Genomic DNA, 23,979 nt, shown 5'->3' on the forward strand with positions numbered 1-23,979 from the left:
AGTTTGTTTTATAAGCAGAACTCTTACTTGGGTTCATAAATCTACACTTCAGTGTCCCACTCTGCTGCCCCACGTTTCAAAATGTTTACCTTAGCATTTATGTAGCCTCATTAGTGTGGGATGTTTATACTGGGTCTTTCATTTGCACTTACCTATACAGTTATACATTGTGTGCTGTAACTGTACCAATAATCCCTCTGTATTCCCAACACTCTTTCACAGTAATTGCTCCCCTAAGTGCTGTTTTCCAAAGATTCCTATGTTTTAAACTTTGAAAGAGACGCAGGCCTTTGTTTACTGTGAATTTGATGGGAAAGGGCATAGCATAAAATGTGTCCCTATTTTATTTCAGTGCCTAATTAATTAGTTGGAAACAGTGATCTGGAAACGTGAGCAAAGTTACACTACATTTGCTCATGAGGGCAAGGCAAACATTTAACGTATAATTCCTGAAGACCTCAGCCCTGATTCTCCCTTGGCCTGTGCTTTTCTGCTATTTAGCATAAGAGAATAATGTATTAAAACTGATTAAAATGTATTTTAAGCGTATATAAACATTGGCATATCTTTGAAGTATGATAGTTGCAATGGCAGTAGTAGAAGTTGCTAAAATGCTGCATTTCTGGGATGAAGCAAATAATGTACCCACTCTGTTAATTTTCATGTATACATATGAAGAATACACAGTTCACTTGTCAAGATTGTGTGGTCTGAGGGGAGTACGTACGCATTTCAAGTGATGATTTCGCATCCCCTCACAGATTTCTGCCTCAGATTCGCTGTACTTTTGTATGCCTGGGAAATGAGTGAGCACTGACAGAAGTAGACTCAAACATCTTTCTGTGTGCTCTGCTGTAAAATAGAAAAAGCAACACAGGAACTGCTCAGTCCTTTTTACACATCAATCACAGAGGCAACAAATCTTTCCTCAGAGCATAGAATTTACCACTGCTTCATACTATCTTCTGCTTTGTACTCAAGTGAGGTTTTCTCCAGTGTCAGAGGGGCTTACTAGGCTGATGATACGACCCCATACAAGGGAGAAAAGGAACACCAGGTTGAGCGGAAAGACTTGACAGCTCCTGGTGGATGGGAGCAAGGATTGGGTAGGGACATGGAAGTCAGTGGAGGGAGATGAGGACAGAGAAGGCAAAGGTATCCCACCCAAGACACTGGTGAGAAGGTAGGAGGAGGATCTCTAGGCTGTACTGAAGAAAGGAGGAGAGAAAGGATTCACGAGAAAAAGGAAATCCGTAAGAAAGTCCTCAGGACACATCACTCTAGCAGGTATCAGTTCAGCCCTTGTCATGACCTCTCAACAGTTTTGTGTTAAAACTTCTTTTCTCCTTCCGTCACAATCCCCACCCCCAAACACAAAGCCGATGTATTTTACTCAGATGTGCTGAACTTAACAGGCAGGCCAGAAACCAAAGGTGATGGTTACTGCCTCCCCCAGAAATACAAGTATGGGGAAAAACAACAGACAGCTGAGAGAGATCACATCCTTTTACATCTTTATTTGCCAGTTAAGATCCTTTTATTCCATCAATGCAAATATGCAGAACAGCAGGAAACCATGTTTTAAGCAGCACATACCAGTTGGCTGAGAATAAACTAACCACATTCCCCAAGCAATGTAAAAGTAACAATGCACATCATCTTCCAGAAGAAGAAACAAACAGATATTGCAGCGGAGAGGCACAGCAGGCAGCTTCCGTACAAAGTAGTTTGGCTATTTAAAATGCTAGAACCAGCCCATGCCCATTTCTCCAACCCCACCCCCAAAGTCCTACTATAATTTAACGACTTTTTTTTTGCTATCTACATAATATATAAAATATAAACTCTGTTTACTTATAACACTTACTTTTCTTGATAAATAGCTCTTTAAAATATCTACTGTACATATGTCCATGCGTTGACATTATATATATAGCATTTATATATATGTATGTATGTCTGAAAAACAATAAATATACACTTAATATTGACACGGCAACAAACTGAACATATTCTCATTTTCAAAATCAAATAAAACCAGTACAGAGAGAAACAGTGAGTGTTGCCTGTGAAGCACAGCATAGCAGGGAGCTTTGATTCCTGCCCTGGCCAGGCATTCACTATGCCATGTTCTTGAGCAGTTGTGGTGTTGACATATTCTTTAATGAATCTCTGTTAAAAGTTACTTCAAGTTGTAGGTTAGGCACCCTGCATGCCATGTGTAACACAGACTGAGCGCAAGCTCAGCGGGAAACAAGGGAGACTCGCCTTGCAGCTTGCCGTGGAATGAGAAACAGAAAGAGGAGGGAAGCGAGTCTGACAGCTGGTGTAAAACAAAAATGAAGTCACAGACAGCGCATGGCTGGAAGGTCATAAATAACCATGGTAAACAAATTAATAGAATTAAGTGCTTTTAAAGATGATGACTGGCACTGCTGCAAAACATATCTTGATTATCTGTAGCGAATGCCACATAATGAATGAGTTTTCCCACTGCCACAAGAAGACACAAATGAAACCCAGACGGCCAAATTCAGACGCTAGAAGTGGGGTCACTGCATGAAACTGACAGCTGCAGGTTCAGAGCCAAACCTGCCCAAGGACAGCTGAATTCACTGGACACCTTTAAATGATTCTATGATTCTAAACCTAACAGATGGGATTTTTTAAAGTATGAACTTAAACCAACAAACAAACCAAAAAAAAAAAAACCAAGCAAAAACCCACACCCAACCCCAAACAGTTAATTTCATACACGCCAAGACATAATAAAAGATGGCTTTTTTTAACCTTTTCATTTTAAAACAGCAGTCTTAAAAAATGGAACTTAATTGTGAAAGAAAAAACTTAAGTGATTTTCTACAAACATGTTGTGTGTTCAGTTTTACATTGACCATAGCCATTCTGTTTATTCATTTAACTTGAAAATGCTGAATAAAAGCTATTTCAGTTTGACCTAAGCTGATACCCTTCATTCCCCAACCCCAAGGCTTCAATTTGGCAGCTTTGAAAAGTTATTTCTTGTCTGGGCTCTGGCTTCATACAGTAAGTCATGAGGTTATGACATCAGTTCATGAATGCAGCGTTATGTATAGTCCCATTTACTTAAAAATTCTTTCTGTGAGCAAATGGAAGTTATTGTTAAGGGGAAATTGTTTTTATTGGACAAACTTCATCCAGCAGCTCAAAGAGAGAGGAAATTTTAAAGCAGACAAGACTGCCAATTATTATTCAGTCATACTTCATCTCTAGAATTTACAAACTTTGCTCCCCACAAGTAACAACTTCAACAACAACAACAACAAGAAACTGCTGTCCTGAATAATCCTGCCACTTCGCAACAAGTCCTAGATATCCAGAGTCCACTGCAGAGGTCAAAGAGTCCGGTGCTGAGTTTCATATGTACTTAAGGGTCCATCACTGGGCCACTGCAGCATCACAAAGTGGATGTCAAAAGTTTGCTGGGTACTTTTAAACCCTTATAAATACAGAACTTAACATTGAATTGACCTCATAATGTGCAATATTTTAAATTGAAGGCCATAGATAAAAGTCAAATATAAAAATTCCAGCAACAAATTCTGTCTTCAGTAATTTCTGAAGCTCTGCAAGGAACAACATCAAGGTACTATGTTTACCTTTCCCCATTAATAAAATATGCGGGTTTTTTTGGTAGATGAATGAGTCATTTTAAATTGTCTGGGTCTTTTCCACATTTGTATGGACACAGAAATAAACAAGGTAACAGAGAAATTGAATTGTCCTTGTGCTGTGACCACACGCAGCAGAAAAACTTCCCTTTTTTTTGAATGGCTGAACTTCCAGGACGGCTGTTCACTTGCACACCGATTTGAAAGCTATTGTAAAGAAGGAAACACTAAGCACAAAGTGGAGAGTGCCTGTGATTGCCCTATGCTGGCTGGGCAGGAATTTCTCATGCTTTCAGCCAAAGCAAAAGATGAACTCCACAGCAGCCCATCCTGAGCCTAAACTCACCTATGCATGCCCTGATTCTCTGCCATACTGGCTGCATGGGTAAGGGCGTATCATCTCTACTTGGCATTTTCTAACTACACAGCTAAAGTACTACTAATTTTACACATGCGCAATATTAGATACAGGAAACCCCAAGCTCTTGCAGAGTTCTTATTCCTCTACATAGGACTGAGCTCAGCACTGAGGACATGCATGGATCTAGCAGGAGAACAGAACAGATACTGCTTCCCCGAAGGCAGGGTCCCTTCTCAGGCTCCCAAACACAGAGATGGAGCAAGGCTGCTGCTGTCACCCTCAGGAGGTTCAGCCCTCACCCTCTGCACATGACCAGCGTATCATTCTCCCTGTTGGCACAAGCGTATAGGTACCAGACTGCAGACCAACCTTCTTGTCACTCCCTGCAGTCAGCACTCTCCCTTTAGACCCATGGAAGGAGTCACCTGTGCCCTGCTGTTGCACAGCATAGTCTTGCCCTACCCTTGCTGTAGACCCCAGTGCAATTGCCATGGAAAATACATCGTTTTTCAGCTGACCATTGGAGCAGACCCCTACAGAGCAACAGAAGATTTCACATGGGCTCACCCTTTGGCTCTTCTTGTCTTTGGCAACAGACCACAAGGTTCAGTGTCCTATGTTCACAGGTTGATAGGAAGCGAAAGAGACTCTCCAACAGCAGCCCTGGGTAAGAGGAATGACCACTTCTTGCCTAGTGTATGAACAAGCTCAATGTGGGCTACTGTAAATTCCACCAGTAGCCACGGTTTGGCTATTAGGCCTGCACCAATTCTAGCAGCATTCATCTCAAAACTTGTGGCACAGCATTAAAGAACAGCCTTAAAAGTGCAATTCCAAATACATGTTTCCTGGTGAGGTACCACTTCTGACTTCAGTCAAGTACGTTTCTGCTGCCCAATATTCCTAAACACAGTGAACTCCAGAGGCTACTTAGGGCAATTCAATGTACTTTAAACTGTACCAGAAGAGCAGAGGGCTTGATGCTACCAAGAAAGATCCCAGACTGTAAAGTAACAATTTATCAGAATAGTAATACAGATTCTATAAATGAACCAGTTCCTTCCACCTCTAAACCAGGTGGAAGATGAGTATCTTTACACTTGACACTACAGCACCTTCACCTCCTAGAGAATGGAAAAACTGACATACAATCCTGGGTGCATGCAGTTACTGCTGCCATCCCAGTTAGATAACACCTTCACCTAATTCTAGCATAAGATCGCTGTTGCTGTCAGAAGAGGAGGTGCCACCCTGCTCTGGTCATTCTGCCTGCCCCTCTGGGGCCAGCACTCTGATCGCACAATGAGCTGTACAGGATGCAACCCATTTACAAGCTAGTACTAATCCAAGCATCAGATGGCTATGGAACTAACGCATTAGATTTTCTTTCTGCTGAGCAGCACTGTCTGCATCAGTAAGTCTGCACAATGGATAGATGATGCCTGTCAGCTAAGCCTTTGGATCCAGGACAGAAAGGTTGAGCTCAGTAGTACTATCCCTTACACACTGTGTCTCACCTGGAGCTGTTCACTGCAGGGCTTCTTCCAGCTGTCATCACAAAACAACAGAAAGATAAAATAAGAACATACAGATAGGAAAAACTGCCAACATCTGTGAACTATAACTAGGTGCAGAGACTTCAATGGCAATTCCAGCATACCTGCCAAACCACTAAGAAGCAAGACTCACATACATTTTGGTCCATGTTTAGTTCCAGATCTGGACGATGTTTAACAGGACATGGTTAATTATCCATCGGGCTCGCATTCATGAGTTGAGATAGCCACTGTTTTCAATAAGAGGCTTTTGCCTTACTATGCAAGCTCCCTTGATCCTCTTGGAGCTAATTCCTTTTTTCAGGAGAGAGAAAGAGGTATGATTTCTTGCTCAAATTCTCTCTTCTGTATTTCTCTGTGTTCTTTTCAGGGCAGGAACTGGATAGCTTGGTATACCACAACAATTACAATGGGAAGTTCCTGTTGGCACAAATACTACCTCAGGAATTCTCAGAGAAATCAAATTTTAGGAAAAACATCCAAACTTGTCAAGGGCTGCTTCCAAGAAGGAATGATGAAAGCTTGCCTGAGGTCTTAACAGAAGCAGTCAACCTCAGAGACAGTTGCTAGAAGTGGCAGAACAACATGGACAGAAACGATTCTCCATTAGGGTGTGGCTTTGCAGTATTACATTATTCCTTCATCAGTCACACTATTACACTTTGGGGAATATTTCAGGAAGGGTTGCACATATGTTCTTCAGAAATTAACCACACATTAATAATTTTGGGGTGGGAGTCAAGTTCCCTAGCTTTAGCCATCTGAAAATTTAGAAGCCAGGACTCTCTGCAAAGAAGAACAAACAAGACTTTCCAGTAGGCATCTCCTTCTATATTCATCTGAGGATGAACTGAGTCAGCCTTTGGAGAGCTCGTTCTGTATTGACTACTGTGTCCTTGTACAGCTGATCAGGACAAGACACTTGACTTTCAGCTGGCTCAAATCAGATGAGATGAACCACACTATTGACACCTTCCTGTTCAAAACCACGAAGCTCTAAAACTAGGCATAGGACAGGCAGAAGCATACAGCAGTCAGAGAGAGTCATCTGTAGGATAAGCCCTAGAGAAGAACTTAGTGCTCCTAAAAATAGCAGAACTGTGAGTGCTTTAAATAAAAAAATATAAATTATTCTGACCGTTCTCTTTCTAACCTAAAATGGCAACACTACTGTGATGGCCTGGAGAAATAGCATCATATCTTCTCCTCTAATTTACTGCTCATCCAAATGTTCTCTTCTTTCCCCTAGTCAAAATTAACAGAAAACCCTGAAAAGGGTTTTTTCCTCAAGTTTAATATAATTTAGTGCTATATGCTTGTGTTCTACTTTTTTTTTTTTCTGACGACCTAGCACTGTAAACATATATGCACTGCAGCAGCTTTAGGCAGAATATCAGCATCCCTGTTCAATGGGATAACTCATGTGCCTTTCATTACATTCTTTCAAGAATATATTCTCAAAAGAATGTGTTATTTCAAGACTGCAATCTAAAATATTAACAAGAACAGGACAAGCATACTAAAAGAGTATGCACCCTGCCCTGATGACAGGGAACAATTACTACAGTACCAGTAGCTGGTGCCTTTAAGGAGGTGAAGAGGTGAGGGTCTTATTTAATTTTTTCCCCTGGAAATTGACAGGAAATTTTGTCATCCCTTTCGTTTTTCACTCACACTCAGCACTTGGAGGTGAAAGCTTCTGGGTTGAGCTATATCAAATTAATTGTCAATGTGCATCTCTGAAGTGTGAGTTCACAAAGGTTTAAAAGAACACTGCTTGTCTGAGCATCGTAGTTTCGGGTTGTATTTCTGCTGTTTTCCACCTACTACCAAAATGAGCAATGAATTCACTCAAAAGCCAGTTCCAGACACAGGAAACGATGTGTAAACCTCTATAAGACTAGCCTGAGTTCAGCTGTATAATAAAACCCAGTATCACTACTACATCATGCCACTTGCCGTCCATGAAAGTTTTGCACAACCCATTTTGATCAACAAATCTGCGCAGTTAACATTGAAGCTTACTTGGAGCTCGCAGAAGACCCTCTTCCAATAGCAGGGCACGCACTGTGGTTGAGGACTGCTTTGTTTTAAAAGCCACATGTTTTCCTACTTAATCGTGCTTAAAAAAAAAAAAAACCACAACCAAACAAAACCCCCCCAAAAACCAAAACAAAACAAAACCCAACTAGTTAAACCAACACAGAGAAGCTCCTAACAAGCTGTATGAAAAGTGAGCTGCCAAGATTTTCCATATCACATGACACTTTCACACCAAGTCCTATTATTCTGTGTTGGTTAGAGGTGTAGTACTACAACATGGTGGTGTCAGCTGTCATGGTAGGAACCATTCATGTCAGACACTACAGAAAATTTAACGACATGACAGTACCTTCACAGCCCTCTGGTAGGTAAGGAAAATCTAACAGGATCTTCCCAACCTTTCACAGTAAACACAATTGAATAATCTAGAGCACCTGCAAGCAGGAGGTGAGTCCATGATATCTCTTTCCCATCAGCCAGCTAATACTGTTATCAAAACAGTTATGTCAGCTCTTCAGTCTCCTACCTGTTTTTGGGCACTTCAGAGGACCTTATCACTTTGGCATTTAGCCACCAACAGATTGAGTTGATCCACACACCATATTTCCTTCTCCTGTATCCTCAGCTATTTCTAAGATGCCCAAACCCTTCACAGGGGCTGAATTACCATTTCCTTCAAGAGCTGTCTGGTTCCTATTCTTTCCTAGGAGCACAGAGGAGCTAGCAGTACAGAGACATCCTGCTCTTCCGCATGGCTTCGCTGATTAAATATGCCGGGCTCAGTTCCGGCTCCTCGGTCATGATTGAAATATTCTGCCACTCCCCCAACTGGTTGGACTTTTTAATGGTGTCCACAACACACAGGGCATATAGACAGTCGTCAAAAGTGGCAGCCATCGTAAGGGGCCTCCCGTCCCAGGTCCTCCTGTCATCCTGATCCTCAAATGCCTGCCTGACAGCTTGAACCATCTTAATGGTGCCCCGGAGGTAGGGGGATGGGATGTCACTGAAGGCCTTCTCCGGAAGTAAGGAGTTGCTGACTGGTGTGGAGTCCTTGAGAAGAAGCTCCCGCTGAGGAGAGCTGTTGCTCTGTCCATAGAGATCAGTGCCTATTACAATCAGCCGCCCTGCTGAACCCACCACAATAATGTCTTGTTTGAACTCCCCTGGGACATTGAAGTTGAGCGTCACAGTGCAGCACACACCGCCTTCCAACACCATCTGAAACGTACAGAAGTCATCGCTGGTGATCTGCCGTATCCCCTTGATGTGGTCTGTCTGCTTCACAAAGGTCTTGAGCAACCCGTGCACTTTCACAGCCTTCTGGCTGGTGAGGAAGGTCAGGAGGTCAATGATATAGGTGCCAACAGAGTGCAAGCCTCCACCTCCCATCAGGTCATCACAGCTCCAGTTGTACTTCTTGCCTAGCAGGCTCCCGCTGTGAACCTGCACCTCGCACACCAGCAGCTCCCCTACGTAACCCTCCTGAATTAGCTGCTTCATCTTCACGAATGCAGGCAGGAAGCGCAACACATTCCCCATGATGCTCATGAGCTTTGGGTAATAATGAGCCGCGGTCATCATCCTAAAGGCATCCAGGGGAGTTGCCGTTCGGTCACAGATGACATTTTTTCCAATGCCTGAAAAACAGTTAAAAAAAAAAAAAAATCAACAAAAATACATGGTTGAGTAAGCTGAAAGCCCAAGGCTATTCTCCAACACTAAGCTAAGGAGAAAGATCCTTGAAAGAAGCACACATTTCAATATGGTGTTAACAGCACAACAAACCCCTCTGGTGTGTTTCCAAAATGCACACAGAAGTTTCTTCACCACACTACCCCTTTTTATTTTCAAAATGCACTCCTGTCTAAAAATGGCACAAAGTTGAGGGCCTGGACAGCTAAGAAATTAAGCTAAGGTGAGGTGGGCCGCTACCCCCCATTTGCCATCTGCTAGAAGCAGGTACAGAATCATCCACCCCCACTCAGCCAGCTCACAGACACCTCTTCTGTGATAACCTGCCTGTGCATGGGCTTCTGAGAACTGAATCTGAGCTTCAGACTGAATTATCTGAAGCATGAGTAACACAACCCCATGTATACAGTAACTTAACATAGCAGATACTGAAATCTGGGCTTGTCTTCTCAGTGGACTTGTCCCATTCAGTGGATCTTTCCCGCTCAAGACTCTTTAAGCGGCTCTGACTGGAGAGAGTGAAAAGCACTGGGCTTGTTGCTTGATTTAAATGTAGAAATTGCTTCTCATTTTTATAAAAGTCCATGCTATTCTGACAGTGGCACTCTCTTTCATTTTTTGAAGCAGCTCTGCTGAAATGTCAACAGCATATCCATGGTGCCAAGGGAGATCCATGATTGCTCTAAACCAGGTCAAACGTAGCTATGACAATCTGTTCCCTCACAGAATTGCCCATATGGGCACACTGTTTACTGAAGCTGGCACAATGCTCCTGTTTTATCTGGCCATCAAGGTGTGCAACTCAATGCAGTGCAGGCTGAGATGCCTGAATAAGGGTTTTACTATTGATTTCTCCTCATCAAATACTTTCATTCTGTACCCATATGCACATATAGTGGCAGAGTCTCCAGTTTCCTTTTTAGTTGCATATATGCTTAATGGGCAACATTAGATGAGCTATAAAACTCCTTATAGCATAAATAAAATCTCTGACTTGAGAGCCTCAGGGCTGGCTGCTGGGCCTGGCACTTAAAAGAGCTGAATTTGAATCCTGCCTGCTGGAGCCTAGATGAATAAATCTAGTTACTTGTTAAATTGCTCTGTGTTTTGATTCCTTTTCCCTTCAGATAGGTGAGAAATCCCTTTTTCTTTAAAGAGCTGTTATGAGGGTAAAATTTTACATGTTTTGGAGCTGTCTGGATGAAGTCATATAAATACAGACAGATGGCACAGATCTGTCTGAGCCCACTTACATGAATATTTAACAGCCTGACTGGAAGAAGAAGGGGGTCACAGTCCAAACATTCAGTAACCAGCTTATCCACACTGCCTATTCCTAGTCTTTGTCTGCTGCTATTCGAGTATCTGAAACTGGAGGGAGGGCTGTCAGCACTGAAGTGGCAGTCACACCTAGTTAACACCCAAGAAGGGAAAGATCTTCCTTCAAGTTGCTCCTATTTACCTTACACTTAATGAGATAATTAGAGGCATAATGTCCTGGGTTCAGCAGTAGCAGTCATGTTTCTCCTTGCACTGCACCAGCTACCACAAAGGAGAAACATGACTGCTACTGCTGAACCCAGGACACATACTCATCTTCCTCTTGTACTAGGCAGGAATCCTCTATTCAGTGGCCATGGTCTTCCCTTCTCAGTTTCCTCTCTCATCTTCACACACTGCTACTGGTGACTGAGTTGACATTTTCAACCTTATAGCACTTCTTTTCCTGCTCCTGAATAATTTTTTCCTGCTGTTGTTTGATACTGAAGAAAGCATTCATCCACCTGCCCTATATTTCTCTAACTGGTAGCTACAGCTATGTCAGTTGATACAGATCACTAATTTAATAGTCCTTGAGTTACACAGACTCTTTGCAGAGAGATTTTAGCCTGGCAAATCAGTTCTCAAAATAAGGGCAATCTTATACAAAACTTGCCTACAGCCAAACCTTCCTGAAATAGTCATTTTCCTCCTAGAGGATAACACGCGTATTACGCCATCATCTGACCTGTTCACCACAGATCCACCAAGCATCACTTTCTGCTCCAGTTCAGCTTGCATCATTCTGCCCCACGGACGCCTGCCACATTTTATCTGGGGTCTCTGCAGACACTAATCTCTCAAGATACACAGCTCTACGCATGTGCTTGCGAGAAAAAAGATCTGCTTTCAATGAGAAATTGCAGCCTGGGGACAATCTTTTCTCTGTGCTCAATGCTGTGCACAGTGGGGGTCAGTCCTTCACTGTGTGGGGCAGGAAGCACTTGGGACTGTCACAATCTGAGTACCAAATTATGATTATAAATATAAAAGAGAAGCCTATGGGCATCCCTTACATTCAAGAATCCCTTACATTCAAGAAATATTGCCATTAGAATCAGTATAAGTAAGGCACTCATGCAGAGAAAAGGGAAGAGCCCTAAATATTTGTATGGAGACAGTGAAAAGGTGAAGTCATATACTTACTCCTTCCACCATTTCAACCTTTTTGGAAAGATTGAAAGCTTTTAATTACAGTAAATCCAAAATGCAACTGTTCCGAGAGCCTTCCTGTCTCTGTGTATGCTGATAATACATGCTGTGCTCTCATCCCTGTCAGGGATTTAAACAGATTTTTGCTTGGTGCCCAGAAAGCTTTTATATTCTATTAAAGCTCGTGCAGGTTCTTTCAGCATGACACTGCTTAGCACTTGAGTCTGTGCACACTAGAGAGCTTTGTCTTCTCTGTAGCTGCAAATCTGCAAGCAGCCACATTAGCTTTCTTGAAGCAGGGAGAGAACATGAAAGGTTTGCTTAATTTAATTTACAGAAATACGCTGGTGTGTTTATGCAGCTAGAATAAGAAATAGGCACATCAAAACACCGCTGTTTTCTGCTCTCTTTCCTCTGCTCCCTTCTCAAATGAGAAGGAAAAAAAACACCTTCCCTTTGAGCCATCTTCTATAAGCAGCGACAGCAGAGCACAGGGCAGTGTGCAGGGAAAACCTCCCTTCCCAACAACGGCGGTCATTAAAAGGTGTACTCTGACTGCAGGTGCTGCAGGGGTATTCTCTGGGAACTGACCCCCTTCTCCTGATCAGGGTTTAATCCTGTCCACTTTTGTACAAGACTCCCTAAGAAAGAATAAATTATTACCACTTGTCATTCTACCAGTGTGTTTTGCCATTTCACACATCTTTGCAAAACACATCACAGCAGACAGCAGAAACTTTGCTAATTACATAAAAGCAGTCAGCTTCTCTTAGCAAGAAAGTGAAATGCATTCGTCCATGGTGATAAGTAAGAGTTGAATATATCTCATCATATGAAAGAATACACACCCCTTCCACAAGCATCACGAAATCTGGTCTACAATGCTACAGCTCCCAACCAGGCAACTTCTGAACATTGATCTCTTCGGTTCTTAGGTAAAATGAACAAGAAAAATAAATACAAGGCATTCTATTTGAGGCCTATGCACAACCTTCACACCAGTCTCTTTGCTTGGCTGTGCTTCCGAGAGACAAAGCGTTGCCAACCAGGTGGTAAGTAATGTGATGTGGGATTTCTCGGACTAGCATGCAACACAGGAGGGCTCACTCCCAGCCAGACTGAGTCCAAAGCTGAAATTGGGCAATGCACCTTCTAGCAAAGCTGCTGAAGCTGACTCTCTGAAGTCCACCCACAGCTGTCATGCAGGACTTCAGTCTGAGATGCACTTCATGACCCACTGCTCCAGTCACAAGCGGCCAGAATTGCAAAGAACCTACATTAACAGGCACTGTGCCACGGGGCCAGTGAGCTGCCCTTGCCAACAGGCATGGTGCCATGAGTTGGAAGCCATTTTAGACCAGTTAGGTCTGCTCCCCTGAACCCATTTATCTTCTCCTGCCAGGAAAGGACAAAAACCAGGAAAAAGCAAATAATGGTAGAGCTGGAGGATGCCCATCCATGAGATAGACCAGATCCCTAGACCAATGACTTATATATAACTTGCTTTAGCAGTCCTTAAAAATGTGAAAGGACATGAGTCTGAGCAAAATGACACAAGAGAATTTAACTTCTCGGTTTGTGTGATAAAGACTGAAAGATGGCAACATCTGATGACTGCTTTTTTCTTCTTTATAATGAATCAAGGTTTCCAGAGTAGGTCCACATCACAAAACCACTACTAACATTAGTGTCTTCTCACTTCTCAGTGCCTCGCAAGGAAGGTTAAATAGTCAAGATGGGCTACACAGCCTTTATCTCCCAGCGTGCATGTGTCACCCAAGCCAAACCTTAACTATTTAGATACTAATCTATCTTTAAGAAGGTTATTTAAGAACACCCCTTGGAAGAAGCAGATGTCTAACCAACTCTCTAGAAGCAGCTGGGCAAATACAAACAGAAAATGGAACTGTCTATGCTGTCACACTGGTGCTACCATTCATTTGGGTGAAGGTTTACTCTAGCACCTTATGCTGGAAAGTCAAATTGTAGCCAGGACCTATTGGCTTGTCACACACCTCACAGGAATTATTTCTGTCAGGAAGTCATGTGATATATTTGCAAACCTCAGAAAAAGGAAGCCCGTGTGATGCGGAGATAATTCTGAAAGCCAGACAGCGCAGAAGTGACTGGTGAGTGGATACAGTCCTGGGTGGAAGCACATGCAGTATTTCCATGTAAATGCAGGGGAAGAGTAAGGAGCTCCCGAGTTTGAAATGCCTGGCATTTGCAGCTCTTCATTTTACAGGCGGTTCTAGCTCTTTGGCTACCAGCAGCCCAAGTTTCTTTGTCCCTGTACCACCCCTGTGCTACACAGCCTAAAACCAAGCAGAACTCCTGGGCCCACAGTGCAGGGAGGGCAACACCGCTGTAACCAGCACAGGCTTCAACTCCAAAACCTGCAATATCAGTTTTTTTTTCCCACCTGTTCTGATTGTTTCAAGTAAGGACAGAAACATTTTCACATAAAACCCTCCAACTAATTAAAAGAAGTGTCTGTTGCTGAACTGAGGTAAGACCAGCCCTCTGTTCAGCTCACATGAGGCCCAATATTTTCTCCTCCTCCTATTCACAAGAAAATCAAAAAGGCTCTATTTGGAGTCTGGGCATATAATCAAAATCTTCACTGGCACCAGAAAGATTCATTAGTTAGCAGTCACTACCTACTGCTCTTGGTCAGGACGGAGGCAAGAGAAAGTGGAAAATGAGGTTTTGATGGACTAACCTAAATTAGGCAGCAGAAAATTACATTTCTAAAGCTAAAGAGGAACTGGCAACATCCAAGGAACAGTCTGAGAGCTGCAGCAAATACAGGAGTAGTGGAAGACCATGTTCACCAGAGTATTTCAAATGGATGAGCTCAAAAATTTCCATCAGATTTTAGTATCTTCTTCAAACACATTTTTATTTTTGAAAGAATAAGCTAATACAAAATTACATTCCAAATGACAGCAATTTACATTATCCCTACTATGGTTATAATAAATAAATATAGGCAAATTTTTCTCCTCAGATGTTGACCATTGAAGCTGCTGTTGTTGCCTTTGGATCCTATGCAGAATCAGAAGGGAAATCACCTTTGGCGCTCAGTTCTGTTCACGGCTTGTAAGACTGTGCAACGATATGTGCTGTATGATTACTTGCAATCAGATCACAGTTTCCACCCTAATGCAGTTCGACATGGTTTGTAAATACAAAACAGTGTTGATAAGATATGAAGAGTATCTCATTAACATTTTCCCAGCATTGTAATACTGAAAAACTGAGATATTCAGTTACTTTTATAAATAATAAATACAACTTCTTTTATAAAAGTGGTCAAATCAACAAACCAGAAGTAGCAAGTTTCATTAAAAGGCTGTACTTCGCTATGAAACAGCTGTTTTGGCCATACAGACAAAAGACTTTTCCTTAGAAATGTCAAAAGCCACAGCCAAAACAAAGGGCTTAAATCAGAAGTCGCTGCCTCTCATTTAAATATACAGCAATTTGGTCTCTGCACGTATGCACACAAATTGTCAACTCTGTGGTTTTGCACAGAATCCATCTCAGAAACTATGCGAGGTGCCGGGAGCCATCATGTGGCTCCCCACAGCTAAGTTGATGTTTGATACAAGCCGAGTATCACCAGAACTGTGTATTTTGCACGCTCCCATACTAGGCAGAGGTCCCTTTGTGATACTAATTGTGTTAGCTGATGGTACTACTGCAACGCCACTGGATATTCAGAAAATGTCTGTTTCTATCTTGCATAAAAATTAAAATGAATTCTGGTGGAGGCTGTAATTTAGGCAGGACCTCAGAAACATCTTCTCAGTTACCTTACTGACTCATTACAATACTTAAACACTCAGAACAAATTAATGATTCCCTAAGAAACCCAGAAGAAAGTATGAGACCTGATCTGTAACTGCACTGAACCCTTGACTACAGAGGAGGCTTCACAGGCCTGAAAGCGGGTGACACTTTTTTCTGTTTCAGCACTGTCTTCACGACAGCCTCATGGTCATGGTCCCCTTTGTATGAAGCTGGAACAACCCAGATCAAGACTATTCCATGTTTCTAGCATGTATGTACTAAGGAGAGACACACAACACTGAGAGAGCCTCTCAGAAATTATATGCAAATACAGAACTCAAAGGCAGAAGTAGCTCATACAGCCACTGTTCAGTTATTTTAAGCTTTGACAGCTGGGGTTGTTCTTCAGTTACTCAGAGATGCAGCAATTGTATAATCACTTTAGCCTGCAACATGCATGGTAAGCCACTGGCACCATAACAAGATTTTCTGATCTATTCTTCAATCACCGCAATGTTGTTTGGTGAGCAGTACCAATAATGCTTTAATTACAACACTGCAAAAGTCTCCTTTGCCCACTCAGCTGGGGATGATTACTATAAGGATACCTTGGCCGCTGGATTTTAGAAGCAGGGAATGCCCTGGCCCCCAGGCACAGTTTCCAAACAGTCTCAACAAAAAGTGATGCTTTTGTTTTGGCTGTATCATCATGAAACTGCTGTAAGGCCTGGAAAGATAATGTGCTCATTATGAAGCTAGTCTGGGTGCTAGAGCAATGAGAAGGGACTAGCAACCTGGGTGTAGGGAGGATCCAGGTGAAGCCCTGGATAGTCCTGCTTTCCTCTTGGGGCTCCTAGGGGAACTAAAGGCAGCCACAGGGGTATTCCGGAGTCACTGCGGACAAGCAGGCAGCACCAGGGGGTGAGCAGAGGAAAGCAGGAAGATGACCGATGAAATGGAGAAGGGCAGAGGAGAGGGAACGGAAAGGAAAAACACTACAAGATGGAAAGGAGGATACTGGAAGGGGCTGGTGCAAACGGCCCACAGGAACTCCTGCCACAGCCAGCCCCACTCAGCATCAGCAACATCCCCAATCCTCAGAGGCCCATCCTAAAAGGCTCTCTTTCAGTCCAGTATTCATGTGAGCCCTGCTAGCATCTTTTCTGCAGACCAAAAAAACAGTAATGGAGGAGAGAAAAAGAGATTTCAGAGAACATTAGTACCCAAAGACTGGACAGGAGAGAGGGACAATGAAAAAGCATCCACACTAAAACAGTGATATGCACTCGAGTTAAGCTATATGTACATCAGGCTAAAGAAATGTAATATCAGGACAGGCTATTCTATGGGGCTGCTATTATTTTGTGATGCATTACGTGTGAAGATGTGTGAATCACATACTGCATAGTGAATAAAAGCTTTTAAATCTCACAGAACATGGTTTAAATAAATATGGATAAGTACATTTCTAGCAGGAGAAATGGGAAGCCTGATGATAAAAGGCTCTAGGAGTTATTTCTGGGCTATCTCATAAAAACAATTACTCAGGTGATTTGAAAACCTTTTCACAGGACAAGGGTGTTTTTATTAATGCGTAGAGGTGTCTCTGCTGCTATTAGATGCTGCTACTGTTGACATTGTGATACAGTGATAATTACAGTAACAATAAGGACAATGATTGTATTTATCGTATTCAGTGCATGATCTGTCACTCACTTCCTGAAGTGGCATGAAAAACACATTTATTTCAATCAATACATCTGCCAGGGGAAAACTGATGGCAAGACAATGTTTCTTTGAGGAACCCTTATTTAACAAAACTTTTGACAAGGAGATAAATCTGGATGATGAATGCCTAACAAGATTGGCATTAGTCACAGCTCCAACATTGGCCAAGGCAATCTTTGTTAATCACAGATATGTATAGCTGTTGCAAAAAACCATGTTACTATAGCATAATGAGTCATAGCTCATGAACCGATTCATATTATCGGGGCATGTGTGTATTCCTAGTCTGCTGCAAGTGTGAAGGAAAATAACAGTGACTGAAGGAGCTGAAACAGACGGCAAATGCACACAGGGAGTAATACACCGTCCTGCTGACAAGCAACAGCTCATTTGGCCATAGCAAATCAATGGCTTATACAGATTTTACAAATCCTGCATCTCTTCCTCTGCATCAGAAACATTATGAAGCAGAAGAACACATGCACTGTTATATTTTATCATCAACTGGGGTGAGATGCACTTCACAAATATTAGATGAGAAATTCCATACAGTAAAGAGGCAGGTGCCAAATTGTACACACCACCACCAAAGCGAGGGCCTCAGTTCATGCACCTAATTGTGCCCCTGGTGCATCACACCATGATTCCAGTTTTTAGGCTGGCTTATCCTTACTTATATAACCTCTTTTCCATGTAACTACTTTTGAGAACGGAAACCTAAAAACATCGGAAAAAAAGTATTTGTGACTGCCTCTGCCTTGGCTGCCCTGTAACCATAGGTTAAACCAAAGTCCACTCAGATGACTACCTGCATGATGAAAAGAAACCCTGCAGGCACCCTGTAGTGATATATGAGCAGTATCTCCATCAACAGTTTAGGTGTCACCCAGTTAATGACTTACAAGCAGCTCACACAAATAGTGTGGGAACTGCAAGCAGGCTCAACAAGTAAGAGGGATAACACAAGCTGTGAGCTTACAGACGTGGTTTCAGCTGGTTTAGCAGTCTGTAAAATCATTTGAGGAAATGGAAAAATAGGTTAACAGGTTTGTCTTGAAATAGAGATGTTGGGTTCTTTGTAGATAACTGCTGAGCTGTGGTGCCTAGGCTGGGAAATAACCCCTGCTGACTCCAAGAGATTATAATGATGCCTGCAGGTTAAGTATGTGCAGTCTAAGCAGAACCAAGATGGTTCATGAGGATGAACAAGACTGTAACGATATCAATTTTCATTATGTATTAATATTGCCACTAACTTTCATTTGCACAGGGGCAGTCATTAGGGTTACGGACTGGGGCCATGTCTTGCATATGTTACTATTACTGCAGGTATAAATGCTGCTGTAGCCATATTCAAGGCACAGTTCTTTTGTGCTTCATGTTGAACTCGGGGTTGCTTCATAAATTTTTAGGTAGTCCTATAAGGAGCAGGGAGCTGGAGTTGATGATCCTTATGAGTCCCTTTCAACTTGAGATATTCTATGATATATAGAATCTCCTGCAAAAATCATATGTACCCTATATGATTTTGACAACGTGCTGACTTGAAGGTAAATTTTCTCATACATCCATATGAATTTTTGATTGCTTGTTCTGTTAGTTTGGCTAGCTGAGGCTTTTGATTTTGGAGTATAAAACACCTGCGTCACTAGAACCACAGGCAATGTGCTTGAGAACAAAGAAAGCAACCAAATCTTGCATTAATTTCTGTGCACACTTTGCAAGGCAAAAAGCAAAACTCTCTAGCCCTTTCCTAACATGGGCTAGAGTTTGATGATTAGTTTATATCCCACCTGGCATGTAATTCTGATCTCTTCTCTGTAGGCATTTATGCAAATAATTTACTTCAGTCTCCAGTATTGTTAAGTTCTTGGTATTAACTATTTAAAAACCTTTAAAACTGCTGGGAAATCTAGAGGAGGTGCAAACACACCCTGACAAACCAGCTACTTGCACACTACAAGAAAATGCTTCAGGGGTCCTAGCTTGAGATTATCGCTTCAGGCATCTGAAACATGCTCAGACTTACATTCCCTGAGCCCTACTTGGATGCTTTCCATGGTCTCCTATGCGCTTGGGAAAAAGTATATGGGACAACCATGTGACTTTCCCAAATTCTGTTCCATTTTTTTATCTTCACATCCCCATCAAAACTGTAGGGTCACATCCCTGATGAGTACTTCCCTGTGAAAGAAAAAATATTAGAAGTCTCTCACTAGGTACTCAAACTAAGAAAAGAAAGCCATTCTACTTAGACCTTATTCAAGCACTCATTTCAATAGGATTTCATTTGCTTTAGGACTAAATAAAAAACTTGGTGAAAATCTCTGTTCCAATTACTCTTACTCCTTCTATTCAACTTCCAGAACAAAACACATGCCATCAGTCCAGTATAATACCTTTCTTTTCCACAGTAATGAAATCACAGGGCAATCACAACCCATAGTCAATCACTATTCTCCTGAGGCATTATTATCTATATTTAAATATGTTTCTTTCCATGTTAGCCGACAACAAGTAAATGCCCAGCTGTTGTAAAGGCTTTGGGAGGATTAGGAAATCAGGCAGTTCAATTTTCTTTCAGCTTGCCTTTCCATCGCAGAATTGTTTATGCTTACTGAGTCAGATAAATTTATGGCTGATAATTAGAGTTAATTTTCTTTACGTTTCCCTTGCCTATCCTTTCTACCTCCATTAAAACTAGCAAGTTGTAATGGAGTACTAAATAATAAACTGACAAAAGATAAACAGACTGATGCTGGTAATTAATGCAGCCATTATTTTGGCAGATTTGTACAGGATTCAAGAAGCTTTATGAACATTGAAAAATTACATCTCATCAGTCAAGTGATGGGGAAACTGAAAGGAAATCCAAGTCTTACTGAAAAAAAAAAAACACAACAAACCCAACCCTAGGAGTTGCAGTGCCAGATCCTATCTGCATCTCACATGTCATCACTGTGCAGAGCACCAAACCCTGTACTCTACCTGCACTTCATATTTCAGGATTGTTTTTCTCCAGTAAACATTCAGTGATACTCTGTTTGTGTGAGATGCACTGCAGTTTCTAATATAACCCTTTCTGCATGATGATTACATGAAGCATCAGCTTCACTACTTAACCCAGACAGTGCTCCAAACATTTTTCCCAACCTTATTTCTCTGCAATATTTTCAGCTGGAGTACTTCTATTCCTTTTCCTCCCCAGTGAAGTTTGAAGGCTCTCTGTGCTGAAGAAAATGTGTGTCAGCCCTGCAGCGCTGGATGAATGGAGCTTGCATCTGACCTAATTTCCTGATTTCTGAGTGGTTAAAATAAATTCTTAAATCATTACTTACCTTCCCAAATACTGTACTGACTATGGACACCAAAGCACGTGACTATGGACTGGGATGCTCTAACGTAACTGGACGCATTTGAAAACTGCGCCCACAATTTTGACTTTAGTATATAAGCACATACAAACAGATGCATACACAGGGAGAGAAAAGAATGTGAAAGGGAGTCCCTTTCACATACATAAATACAAGTACATTGCAGTTAGAGGTGAACAGTATCATTACATTCAGTAGTGACTGTATGCACACTCTGTGTGTCTCTCTGTGCATCTGCATGTACAAGCTCACACCATAAATCACATCTCCTTCAAGTATACAGCTGCAGAAATTGGAAATGTCCATTTATAATCACTGGGCAAACCCTACTAGAGCCAATAAAGCTGTGCCTAGTAGTGGAACCAGATTTTCCAGAGCAATTTTAACTTATGCAAGGATGGATGAAGCCAGGTTGCGCAACATATCTTGGGAAGGAGAATGTTCTCTCCGTGGTTTCATAATCATTGTGTCAACAGGTCCCCTCTCTGCTCACTGAGTGGCACCAGCAGCAGGGCTGGAGATGGTGGTATAACTGCACCACTCTCAAGAAAGGCCACAGCAGAGAAGAGGAAAAAAACAGGCAGTAAAAGGTGTCAAAATAAAGTAGGTCATCTGGACCAACCTAAGGCTGCTTTTTCTATCTGTTTGTTTCTGGTGTGCCATTTCACCAGGATCTGGGAGAGTACAAAAGCATACACACAACAGTCGATCTGCAGAATGGCATCTGTCCACCTCATCAAAGGTTGCCTAAGACTATTTACAGGTAAGACCATGGCTTTATTCTTCATGGCTTCTTATTTCTGCTTCATGGTCTAAAGTCCTCTGCCCAGATCAGGAGTAGTTTTTATGTCTTGCCAAGAACAGCAAGGGTAAGGACCACAGAACACACAGGTGAAGAAAACAAGTTAGCTCGCCCCACACAAGAAAATCAAGCTAGTTTGATTAAAATGCTGATTGTAATTAAATACTTTTGTTGGGATGCTGTCAAGCCAAAATATGTTCTCATACAAGACCCCTATCTCTCAGGGTCAACATTGAGCAGCACAGCTCTATCCTAGATGCTACTGAGTCTGGTTGCTTTAGTCCAGCCCCATTCCCATTTTTAATGCCAATTTTGATAATGAGTTTTACAGCAAGTTGGCATCAGGCCTCAGCAACTTTCAGGTCAAATTTGCCCTCAGCTGTAATACCATTAATTAAAGTGGTCATGCTGGCCATCAGTCTGGCTCTTTGAGCAACCCAGTCAATCGTACAACAGTGAAGAGATGACAAGCAAACCGTGGTTTGAACTAACTGCATTTTTCATTAACTTCCCACCCAAAACTACTTCGTAATTCCCAGGTTCTTGGAGGAATATCTAAATAAAACATAAAGCCTCCCCTAAAAGGCCCTAGCCTTAGAATCAGTGTACTTTCTCAGGTAGTATTTTTATCCCTGTCAGTGAGAACTAAGTGCCACTAAAGAGCAGCCATAAATCCATTCTGAAAAGCAGCGGTAAGGATGGATCAAAGTGAATCAGCAATTCCAACTACATGAGATGCTGACACCTTGCTTCCCTGGCTCCAACCTGGGGTCCATAAGAAGGATGAATGTTTGATTAATTACTCCCCAGACTGCAGAGCTTACACAAGAACCAAGGACTCAGCAGCAGCCCAACCAGCTGACTCCGTTAGCAGTAACTCATCGGGTATAATCTGCCTCAATGCCAGATTGCCCTGTCTGCAGTCAATCTGCAGTCTAATCCTCCCAAAAGGGTTTCTTGGAAAATGCCATTCATGCTCACACTGGCTAAGTGTGCCCTGGACAAGACACAGCTACACCACAGTAGCAGCTGAAGCCGTATTTCACTACACTTTTCCACAGCTTGCTTTAATGGAGACTGGGAACACCACTTTTTCCCCACCACTGAAAATCTGCTGGAGAACAAGTAAACTCTGGAAGTTTCACTGCTATGTTCAGTAGGCTGGATCTAGTCAATTAGAGTAGCTCAACTTGACATATTCTTCACCAACCTCAATGCCTGGTTTTGCTGCATTTGTATCATAATCCCAGGACCCTCTTGCACTACATGCTCCTCAAGCACACAATGGAAAACAAGCCCCTATTCACAATAGGCTTTGTTTTACCACGCACAGGCTGGATACTTGGACTGGGAAAAAAATGCGGGTAATTCCTCTCACTGTGCCATCTTCAGACCAGACCTTCTGCTATGGGAGCTGCTCTGACCTCATTGAAAGGCTATGTTCAGACCTCATCCCTCTGAAGACCCAGGAGAACTTGAAGTAATATACCAAGGGCAGGAACTTAAAAGGGGCAGGAGATCTCATGCACTTAACCTGTGCCACAGTGGGTGAAAGAATTGTAATTTTTTATCCACCTACACTCTTGCAAGTACATGTATGATTCAATGAAGAATAAAATACCTGTAAAGTAGGTCAGTAATTCTTGCACTTACCATTCAGTAATACCTGCACTCACATTTCCTTTGAGAAGCTGCATAACACGCTGATCTCCAAGGAAAAGGAGGGCACAAAGGATAAGGCGGGCACAAAGGATAAGGCATTTGCAAGTGAGTAAGAATCACTCTATTTCTGAACAACAGTATGCAGCTAGAAGCCTACAGCCCTTCAACTACTGCGTTTTTCTGTCACAGATTTGACTCAGATTCCTATGCAAAACAGCCCTAGAACAATTTTCATCAACCTAATAACACTGTTTTCCCCAAAAATGTGCTATTTTCTACCTGGAGCCCCTATAGAAGAAGAATGAGCAAGAAGTCTTGAGGAGAAATCTCACAGTGGGTACAGTTAGTTTTCACTGTAAGTCCTATTGAGATGCTGACTCTGACATCTTCTCACAGAGCACCTTACCACCCAAACACAGTGACTAAGGAGGCCCAGGGCTGGGATGCTAGAAACAAGCTTAGGCTAATTAATTTCTTTTTCTGACTGCAGTGTTCTTTTGCCCTGCTGGATACTCAAAGGCCAGGACCGGTTCCTCTGATTAACAGTACCTTATCATGAAATCAGAAGGAAAGCTGCAGGCTAAAGAAAAATGGATTTTTGTCAGCAAGGTTTTGCTCTTGGCAAATAATTATCATTGCCAATGTTAAAAGGAGATTGTGAATTAACTACAGCAGACAAAAAAATAAATTTGGAAAAAAGCTTTCAATAATTGCAGTGCATATGTCAAGTGGAAATTACTCTAATTTGCATAGCTCTGCAGTCACATCATGCAATATCTCAAGTGGCTTTATAGTAACAAGCTTCTATCTTTAAAATCATTTAATACAGCCCAGGGTTTTA

At 42.1% G+C, this 23,979-nt stretch overlaps 1 protein-coding gene across 2 annotated transcripts in view; it reads right to left on the reverse strand.

The window, feature by feature from the left end:
- Window positions 1-1,497: 1,497 nt before the first annotated feature.
- Window positions 1,498-23,979, reverse strand: part of GFOD1 (Gfo/Idh/MocA-like oxidoreductase domain containing 1) — an 83,802-nt gene continuing 61,320 nt past the window's right edge. Inside the window, exons 1-2 of one of the 2 annotated variants that reach the window (XM_061449486.1) lie at window positions 12,626-13,256; window positions 1,498-9,250 (exon numbers count right to left, since the gene is read on the reverse strand). In XM_061449486.1, the coding sequence (XP_061305470.1) occupies window positions 8,331-9,194 (864 nt within the window). In that variant the 5' untranslated portion in view covers window positions 9,195-9,250; window positions 12,626-13,256 and the 3' untranslated portion in view covers window positions 1,498-8,330. Of the gene's footprint in view, window positions 9,251-12,625; window positions 13,257-23,979 lie in introns of those variants that run through there. The other variant, XM_061449485.1, reaches the window with a different exon arrangement.

The sequence above is a fragment of the Pezoporus flaviventris genome, unplaced genomic scaffold (assembly GCF_033815535.1).
Source record: "Pezoporus flaviventris isolate CSIRO_AGI_PZ_B2104156 unplaced genomic scaffold, CSIRO_AGI_Pfla_v1 ptg000007l, whole genome shotgun sequence".
In the NCBI taxonomy this organism is placed as follows: domain Eukaryota; kingdom Metazoa; phylum Chordata; class Aves; order Psittaciformes; family Psittacidae; genus Pezoporus; species Pezoporus flaviventris.